We start from the raw sequence: 10545 nt of genomic DNA, 5'->3' as shown, positions 1-10545 counted from the left end.
GCTGTGAAGGTCAAAGTTAAGGAGGTGGGCTGCTGTGTAGGTCCCATTTTAAGGAGATGGGCACTGTGGGTGGCGTCAGTGTTAAGGGGTGGGGTGCTGCGGAGGTCACTGTTATGAAATAGATGAAATATACTCAAGCGAAGCCGGCTCCTTCAGCTAGTACACCAATAAAGAAGAAATGGTCTCCGTCTCCACGTGCCCCAGAGCGACAGACCCCGACACTGGCCCTCAGGCTACTTTCACACTAGCGGTATTACTGGATCCGGCAGAGTTCAGCAAAAACGCTTCCGTTACTGATAATACACCTGCATCTTTTATGAACGGATCCGGTTGTATTATCTTTAACATCGCCAAGATGGATCAATCATGAACTCCACTGAAGTCAATAGGGGGACGGATCCGTTTTCTATTGTGTCAGAGAAAACGGATCCGTGCCCATTGACTTGCATTGTGGGTCATGCCGGATCCGTCTTGCTCAGCATCCCAGGACGGAAAGCAAACTACAACATGCTGCGGTTTTCTCTCCGGTCTAGGAACGCAACTAAACGGAACAGAATGCATTTTGGAGCACTCCGTTCTGTCCCCATTGACAATGAATGGGGACAAAACTGAAGCGTTTTTATCCCGGTATTGAGCCCCTATGACGGATCTCAATACCGGAAAACATAAACGCTAGTGTGAAAGTGCCCTAAGAGGCCTCACACAAAGGTATACGATTTCCATTGACTGTAACAAGTGCACTTTTTGTGGCGAGTTCCCAGGAGGACATGCCCTGGGTGTCACTGGGGCGGGGGAGCCGCACGGAGAGATGCGTTTATGTAAGGCGCCACTTCCAGGCTCTCCAGCCACACGACGGTGTTCCCCTCCTCTCCCCTCCCTTCTGGAGCGCTGGGTTTTGGCAGCAGATCAAAGTGCTCCCCCCTGTGGCAGCAGTGACCCAGAAACGAGTTTGATTCACCGAGTCCTTCCTCCATAACAAGTAAATAACGTCAGTCATAGAGTGCATGTGTGTGTGAGAGAGGAGCCACAATCTGCTCCCCCTGGCACCAGGAGCCGCTGGGCTGGACCTGCTCTACACATCAGCCGCTGGAGGGGACACGGAGCCGCACGACCCCCCGGGCAGGTACAGTCACCCGTGCGCCCTATTTCACGCGTTGTCAGCGGCGGGCTCGGGGGGAGCGCTCTGCCAAGGTCGCTGCATACATAGTGGAAAAAAATAATCGAGTACGTCATTAATATGGCGCCAAAACGCTCACGGAGCAGACACTGGCTGCTCGGACCATCCCATCACCGAGCGCGGGGACGAGGGGTGTGCGGAAAATGGACGAACTTTAGGGGGTTGGACGGAGAGTTGGAGCGGGACACGGCCGCGGAGCCGTGCGGGGAGGTGAAGCGTATTGTCAAATGTCACCCGCTGAGGTGAAGTGACTTGTAAACAGCGTCGGCTGCAGTGAAGGGCGCCCCCCTCGGAATGGCGGCCGCACTGTAGGCACATGCAACGTTACGGGGTTTGTGAAAGCTCTTGGTTCTTTAACGTGTGGTGCATGCTGGGAGTTGTAGTCTCACGAGAGGGCCTCGCTTTGCAAAGCAATGGCTGTGTAAACCCAGAGCGTTACCCTCTGGTGGGAGGGGCAGGTGCAGCGGCTTGCCGCCTGGCCGCGAGGGGTTAACGACTCGTTGGTGCCCGGCGCTTGTAACGGATTCCACGTTATCCAATGAGGTTGCCGTGTCGTCCGGCAGGTTTGAATTGCGTGGTGCGCTGTCATTGGGGAGAGCGGCCAATGTTTATCTAGCTGTCGCCTCGCTCTCCAGCTGGGGGGGAGGACAAATGCTCGTGCAACACGTGGCTGCTGAAAGTTCCACGCCTGCCTGAGTGCAGGGTGCAATGTGTCCCCGAGGTGAGCCCGTGGACCGGACCAACGCAGCCGGCACCACGGGGGGAGTTCGAAGGGAAATCAGCCAATCACATACAGGTTTTCATTCTGTGAGGATTGAGAGCGTCAACCTCATTGGCTGCTGTATTGTTTTTCCACCTGCAGAGCCTAAAAAACGCACTGTGTGAATGGAAATACAGCTTCACACTCCTCCTGTTGATTTTAATTGTGAACTGTACACGAGGGCTTGTTGTAGAATTATTTTTGCCTGCTGTAGCAGCTCATGTAATACTGTACAGCAAAATAAAGTGTCCGTCAATGAACTGTCAAAGTATTTGTCACAGAGTACATGTGGGTAGCACCTCCAGATGTATAGTGTTGGTGCAGCCCATAAAGCTGATGTGAACGGGGCCTTATGGTAGCTTCAGACGCGTGACAGCGCCTTGTAGTTTTGATGGATTTTGTGATGAGGTGAAGGTCCTACAGGTGACATATTACGTAGTGGAAGGGGCTGCTCCACTAATAATACATCCCCTAATCCAGGGATCGGCACTCCACCTGTTGTGAAACTACAACTCCCAGCATGCTCCTTTCACTTCTGTGGGAGTTAAGAGAACAGCCAAGCGAGTGTGCATGATGGAAGATGTAGTTTTACAACACCTGCCGATCCCTAACCTACAAGTGTCTGGAACCCCCAGTGATCACGAGAATGGGGGTCTGCAAGTGGTGCTGATGGAGGTGCGCATGTGCGTCCTCCAGGGCTTGTATGGGACTGCTGCCTGCACTGGACTGGGCAGACCCATAGAAGTGAACGGACGGACATGCGCACCTCCATTCCCGTGGTCACGTATAGGATAAGGGATAAGTGTTATTAGTGGCACAACCCCTGTAATGTGGTGCAGTAATGGCACAGGATGAGGAGATGTGCCCCAACCATCACCCGCCCCCTGCTCAAATGGCCAGGGTAAACCAATTTCTGCCCCGACTACAGGAATGTATGTTCATTAGCTAGTCCCTATCAGAAGTAGGACTACACACATAAGCCTATGGTATAACTAAAAAGTAAATGCCTATAAATTACTAGCAGATGGCTTATGTAATAAATTGATATTGATTACATAATTGCAAAAACATATATAACATAATTAAAAAGAGATATAAGTGCAGGGAACAGGCGGCACCATCTGGAGGAAGGCCACAGCGGATACAGAGTTCATATATATGTCCATATACACCAAGCATAGATTCACAATAAAGCGCAATAATATCCCATAACAATCAACTGGACAAAGAACAGTTACCCACGCTGTGCTCCCTCCAGGATGGCGCCAGCTCCAACGCGTTTCGGCAAACCTTCGTCTGGGGTGCACTTCCACTTTATTGTGAATTTATGCTTTTGTGTATATAGACACATATCCGCTGTGTCCTTTCTCCAGATGATGCTGCCTTTTCCCTGCACTTATACCCCTTATCGAATGGCCAGGATCAGAGAGAGAACTGTTCATGGTCGTTAAACCCCTTAGATGCTGCAGTCAATGCTGGCTGCTGCATCTAAGAGTCCTTTTACGCTGCACAATGATCAGGGCAAGGATCGGGAATGAACCCCTTGTTCCCAATCATTGTCCGATCTTTCTGCCAATCATCCCCTCTGTATGAGAATGAACGATTATTCTGCCCCATACAGGCTCATTGTTTTGAGGGCAGCACATTCCAGTTTACAAAGGGTGATGTGCTGCCCACAAACGGTGCCATGTACCTGTTTACTGTACGTCGGGTGTAGGGCTGCAGCTAACGATTATTTGAATAATCGATTAGTTGCCGATTAATTTCTACGATTAATCGGGAAAAACGACAAAATTACAAAACAGAGAGGTTTATATGATCTTACTTGAAAAATTATGTTCAAAGGCCATATTAAAACAAATTGTGGACGACACTATTATGGGGGATCTGTGGACGACACTATTATGGGGGATCTGTGGACGACACTATTATGGGGGATCTGTGGACGACACTATTATGGGGGATCTGTGGACGACACTATTATGGGGGATCTGTGGACGACACTATTATGGGGGATCTGTGGACGACACTATTATGGGGGATCTGTGGACGACACTATTATGGGGGATCTGTGGACGGCGTAGTTATGGAGAGGGGGATATGTGCACTGTTATGGGCATAACAGTGCACAGATCCCTTTCCTCATAACAGTGCACAGATCCCCCTTCCCATAGCAGTGCCATACACAGACCCCCCTCCCCATAGCAGTGCCATAGACAGATCCTCCCCCCTCCCCATAGCAGTGCTATACACAGACCCCCCTTCCCATAGCAGTGCCATAGACAGATCCCCCCTCCCCCTTCCCCCTAACAGCCCCGGCCCCGATGCTTGCATCTTTATTTTACCTTTTTACAATGACGCTCCCGCTCCTGTAACAGCCAGGCAGAGCGGACGGCGGCGTAACGTCACTCAATCACGTGACGCGCCTGCTCCGCCCACTTCATGAATGAAGGAGGCGGAGCAGGCGTGTCACGTGAGTGAGTGACGTTACGCCGCCGTCCGCTCTGCCTGGCTGTTACAGGAGCGGGAGCGTCATTGTAAAAAGGTAAAATAAAGATGCAGCGACCGCCCGCCCGCCCGAATAGCAACGAATCGGCGATTATTCGATAACTGGATTCGTCGACAACGAATCCAGTTATCGAATATAATCGATTACATCGATTAATCGTTGCAGCCCTAGTCGGGTGATTGGTTGCACCGTTATATAGAACAGTTATCAGGATTGAGTGTTCATATAAACTTTTGTGATTGATAATTGTCCCGATCCTGTAAAAGGGCCCCCTCTCATATAGAAACATAGAAACATAGAATGTGTCGGCAGATAAGAACCATTTGGCCCATCTAGTCTGCCCAATATATCTGAATCCTATGAATAGCCCCTGGCCCTATCTTATATGAAGGATGGCCTTATGCCTATCCCATGCATGCTTAAACTCCTTCACTGTATTTGCCGCTACCACTTCTGCAGGAAGGCTATTCCATGCATCCACTACTCTCTCAGTAAAGTAATACTTCCTTATATTACTTTTAAACCTTTGCCCCTCTAATTTAAAACTGTGTCCTCTTGTGGTAGTTTTTCTTCTTTTAAATATGCTCTCCTCCTTTACCGAGTTGATTCCCTTTATGTATTTAAAAGTTTCTATCATATCCCCTCGGTCTCTTCTTTCTTCCAAGCTATACATATTAAGGTCTTTTAACCTTTCCTGGTAAGTTTTATCCTGCAATCCATGTACTAGTTTAGTAGCTCTTCTCTGAACTCTCTCTAGAGTATCTATATCCTTCTGGAGATATGGCCTCCAGTACTGCGCACAATACTCCAAGTGAGGTCTCACCAGTGTTCTGTACAGCGGCATAAGCACTTCACTCTTTCTACTGCTTATACCTCTCCCTATACATCCAAGCATTCTGCTGGCATTTCGTGCTGCTTTATTACATTGTCTTCCCACCTTTAAGTCTTCTGAAATAATTACTCCTAAATCCCTTTCCTCAGATACTGAGGTCAGGACTGTGTCAAATATTCTATATTCTGCCCTTGGGTTTTTACGCCCCAGGTGCATTATCTTGCACTTATCCACATTAAATTTCAGTTGCCAGAGTTCTGACCATTCTTCTAGTTTTCCTAAATCCTTTTCCATTTGGCGTTTCCCTCCAGGAACATCAACCCTGTTACATATCTTTGTGTCATCAGCAAAAAGACAAACCTTACCATCGAGGCCTTTTGCAATATCACTTATGAAGATATTAAACAAAATTGGTCCCAGTACAGATCCCTGTGGAACTCCACTGGTAACATGACCTTGTTTTGAATGTTCTCCATTGACTACAACCCTCTGTTGTCTGTCACTCAGCCACTGCCTAATCCACTCAACAATATGGGAGTCCATGCTCAATGACTGCAGTTTATTGATAAGTCTTCTATGTGGGACAGTGTCAAAAGCCTTACTAAAATCTAGATATGCGATGTCTACTGCACCTCCACCGTCTATTATTTTAGTCACCCAGTCAAAAAAATCTATAAGATTTGTTTGACATGATCTCCCTGAAGTAAACCCATGCTGTTTTTCATCTTGCAATCCATTGGATTTTAGATGTTCCACAATCCTATCCTTTAATAGGGTTTCCATTAATTTGCCTACTATTGATGTCAGACTCACTGGTCTATAGTTGCTCGATTCCTCCTTACTACCTTTCTTGTGAATGGGCACGACATTTGCCAATTTCCAATCTTCCGGGACGACTCCTGTTACTAATGATTGGTTAAATAAATCTGTTAACGGTTTTGCCAGCTCACCACTAAGCTCTTTTAATAATTTTGGGTGTATCTCATCAGGCCCCTGTGACTTATTTGTCTTCACTTTAGACAGCAAACTTAGAACATCTTCCTCTGTAAAGACACATGCATCAAACGATTTAATAGTCATCCTTTCTAGTGGAGGTCCTTCTCCTTCTTTTTCTTTTGTAAAAACTGAACAGAAGTATTCATTAAGGCAGTCGGCTAGCCCTTTATTCTCTTCTACATACCTTCCGTCCTTTATTTTTAATTTAGTTATTCCTTGTTTTAATTTCCTTTTTTCATTTATATATCTGAAGAATGTCTTATCCCCTTTTTTCATAGACTGAGCTAGTTTTTCTTCTGCCTGAGCTTTAGAAGTTCTTATAACTTGCTTGGCCTCTTTCTGCCTAATCTTGTAGATTTCCTTATCTTCATTGCTCTGTTTTTTTTTATAATTACAAAATGCTAGCTTTTTATTTTTAATGATTTGGGCCACTTCTGCTGAGTACCACAGTGGTCTCTTCCTTTTTTTGCTTTTACTGACAAGTCTAATGCAATTTTCTGTTGCCTTCAATAATGCACCTTTTAAGTAGTTCCATTTCTCCTGGACTCCATGTAATCCGTTCCAGTCTGATAAGGACTCATTTATGACTAATTTCATTTTTGAAAAGTCTGTTTTTCTAAAATCTAAAACTTTTTTGTTTTTGTGTGGTGGGACTCTTTCACAGTTCTTATATTAAACCACACTGACTGGTGATCACTAGATCCCAAGGTTTCGCCTACAATGACATCATATACCAAATCCCCATTTGTGAATACCAAATCCAAAATGGCCTCCCTCTGGGTTGGCTCCTCAACGATTTGTTGTAGGGATAACCCCAGTAGGGAATTTAGAATATCTGTACTCCTGGTAGAACTTGCTATTTTGGTTTTCCAGTTTATATCTGGAAGATTGAAATCTCCCATAATGATAACTTCTCCTTTCATTGTCATTTTAGCTATTTCTTCAACTAGTAGATCATCTAGTTCTTTAACTTGATCAGGTGGTCTATATATCACACCTACACGAGTTACTGCATGATTAGCAAACTGCAACGTAACCCAAACTGACTCTATGTTGGCCTCACCAAATTGAATTAGGTTAGATTTAATGCTATCTTTCACATACAGGGCCACTCCTCCTCCTTTCTTGCCTTCTCTGTCTCTTCTGTATAAAGAGTACCCTGGTATGGTTATGTCCCAGTCATTTCTTTCATTAAACCATGTCTCCGTAACAGCCACTAAATCTACATTCTCAGATGCCATTATTGACCCAAGTTCATTGATTTTTTTACCTAAACTGCAAGCATTTGTAGAGAGGACTACCACCCCTCCCTCACAGAGGGGTTTCCATGGTAGCCTGGGGCCTAACAATGGCCTCCAGGCCTGCCATGTACAGATGCCTTTGGTGTGGCCTAATAGGCTTTATGTCAGATTTACTGTAATTGACTTTGTACACTGCAAGATTGCGTTATATGTGATCACATCACATGTTCAAGTCCTCTACAGGGACTCAGTGGGGGAAAAAAAGTGGAAAACCAAAATCCCTTTTTTATTGCCTTCAAATGCCTATACGTAAATTGTATAGTGTCAATAATGACCTGTACAATAAAACAAACACATTATTTGTCCCATATGAACACTTAGTAAACAAAATACAAGCCTAAACTGCAGTTATTTTGTTCTTAATACCTTTTGAAAGATGCGATTAAAAAGTTATCAAAATGGCACCAATGAAAGCTACGGCCCATCCTGCAAGTCCTTACACAGCTCCACGGATGGAAAACAAACAAACAAAAAAAAAGTTATGCCATATATATTACATGTACTCCAAAATGGCTCCATTAAAAAAATACAACTCGTCCCACAAACACCAAAACCCTCATATGGCTATGCCGACAGAAAAATAACAAAGTTGTGGTTTTTGAAATGCCGAAATGATGAAACAAAAAAAATCGCTGCATCTTGACATCTAAAATTGGTTGCGTCCTTAAGGCCTCTTGCACGCGGTCGTGCTGCGGCCCGTAAAATGCGGACTTTAATGGGTCCGTGATCCAGCCGTTCCGCAAAAAGATAGAACATGTCCTATCTTTTTGTATAACGGAAGTATGGGACGAAACCCCACAGAAGCACTCCGTAGTGCTTCCGTAGGGTTCCGTTCCGCACGATTCCACATCTCCAGATTGGCGGACCCATTGAAGTTAATGGGTCCGTGATGCGGAATGCCCACGGAACGGCACCCATGTATTGCGGATTCGCAATTGCGGTCCGCAATACGGCAGTGAGGCGCACACGTTTGTGTGCAAGAGGCCTAAGGCAGTTGTAAACCCCTGGGGGGCCTCTCAGGCAGACCCCCCCCCCAGCATGGCGGAACTTGGGGAGGTAATCGTACACCGCTGGGTTTTGACTCCTTCACTCCCCTTGCACTGCTGCAGCTCTGCAGTCTCCTGTGTGATGCGGGTCATGTGGCCACTGCAGTGGTGGTGTGTGACCCAGTGACATAATGGGGAGACTGGAGAACTGCAGTTTAGGGAGAAGAAAGGAGCTGGGGATCTCTGGGAATTAACTATTGATGACGTCCCAGAGAGCGCGCTATGTGAGCTCTTCTTCTTGTGATCGGTGGGGTGTCAGCACTCGGACCATTACAAGTCAAAACCTTTGCCATCTCCTCAGTGACCCTGCTCACCACTTCCCCATACTGGTTGGAGCTGCTTGCTCAGCCAGTAGTGGGCCTTTCTTGCATCTCCAGCAGGGACCAGCTTTCATCTGGAGAACACCTATTAGTTTACATGGCACCATTGACTTGGGGGTTGGTCAAGGTGTGCATAGCACCTTAAAGAAAAACTGGGGGTCATTTATGAAAGCTCATCTGGTGTAAAACGCCAAGTATGACGGGTGGGCAGAGGCAGAGCGGAGGTATGTTGGGGGAACATGTTAATACTTTTTCATAGCTGTGGGCAAGTTTTCTTTTAGGTTGGTTGGTTTTGTGTCTTTTTTATGTAGGCCGATGTGTTTCTTTGAAGTTTATAATTATTATACAATTCACTCCTGACTGATTCTTTCCTGGTATTTTTTTGCATTGCATTGCGTTTTTGTTTTTTTAAAATCATTTTTGCTTTTTCTTTTTTCCTTTCAAAATGCAGTATGTTAGGGAATCCTTAGCCAATTTCCATTAATCTGCCCCTCAGACTCTGTTTTTGCACTTTGGGAAGTCCTATTGGTACATGGCTCTGAGGTATGCCATACTGTGGCATATGTCGCCTATTGACTCCTATTAGAAATGAAAAGTATGGAGAATATATACAGTAACTATTTTTGCTGGGATGTCTCTGTATTGAATTATGTAGTCGACTGCTGTTTGGTGCTGACACATACCATCTTGACGTATGGCAGAAGGACTCTTTACTAACCTGCATCAGGTCAGTGAGGTAATGTTTGTATCTCCAGGTCTGAAGGAACATCTAGCAGTAGTTGTATGTATGATACCAGCAGCCATTCTTAGAAGCAGTGGACTTGGTGCTTCTGTGACAGCCAAGCCTCAGATCCATTATTTTATGCATGGGACCTCCTATGTTTGCCCTGACGATAGTTATGTCTCTGGCCAGTTTCTGTCCTGCACATAATCTTGGAGTGGAGTCAGGAGAGATGGGCTCTCCACAAGTGTCTAGATAAGTGGTTGGCGAGGAACATTGTGGTTCTCGGCCTTCCTAGCATTCCCTCTTGAGGCCAGTGAGATGTCTCCACACCTCCCTCCACCAGAAGGAGGGAGCACCTGGTGCCATCAGCTGTGGAGAACACTCCCATTGACTAGAGGAAGGATCAGCTGAGTCCATCTAAACATAGTAACAATGCAGAGTGCACAAGGTTTGGCAGCAGACCAGCGCGTTTCTCTGCACGCTACCTGACAGGAACTGATAGGTATGTTACATAAGTGGTTAGCTTGATGTTTGTCCTGGTCTTATGCGCCCATGCTGACGGGAAGGCAGATGCTACTCCACAGTTTTGATGGCACTTTGACGGTATCGGTCACTTGAATTGCAGCATTGTTTAACGTACAGTTCAGACCTTCACTATTGGTACATTTTAAGCCCTGTTTTGCTGCATTAACACCACAGAAAAGTAAGGGAGGTTTATGGTAAGTCTTGCGGGTCCTATCGTGTAGGATGGCTCATGGATGTTGTATTATTCCTAATGTTGCTCTACTCACAAACTATACTGTATGTGAGGCTAAGGGTACTTTCACACTAGCGGTTTTCTTTTCCGGTGTAGCGTTCCATCCTAGGGGCTCTATACCAG

General features: G+C 46.0%; 1 protein-coding gene across 6 annotated transcripts in view; it reads left to right on the top strand.

Annotated features, from left to right (window-relative positions):
- The first annotated feature begins 825 nt into the window (after positions 1–825).
- JADE1 (jade family PHD finger 1) overlaps positions 826–10545 on the top strand; it is a 62869-nt gene continuing 53149 nt past the window's right edge. For 2 of the 6 annotated variants that reach the window (XM_044304289.1, XM_044303957.1), the window contains exon 1: positions 826–1123. Coding sequence is in view for 1 of the 6 variants with exons in the window: in XM_044303791.1 (XP_044159726.1) it covers positions 1494–1508 (15 nt within the window). In the remaining 5 variants the exon portion in view is untranslated. Of the gene's footprint in view, positions 1124–1368; positions 1509–1539; positions 1741–10089; positions 10168–10545 lie in introns of those variants that run through there. The other 4 variants (XM_044304041.1, XM_044303791.1, XM_044304208.1 and 1 more) reach the window with 4 other exon arrangements.

Source organism: Bufo gargarizans, chromosome 1 (assembly GCF_014858855.1).
Source record: "Bufo gargarizans isolate SCDJY-AF-19 chromosome 1, ASM1485885v1, whole genome shotgun sequence".
Classification (NCBI taxonomy): domain Eukaryota; kingdom Metazoa; phylum Chordata; class Amphibia; order Anura; family Bufonidae; genus Bufo; species Bufo gargarizans.
This window is presented reverse-complemented; position numbering and strand designations above follow the sequence as displayed.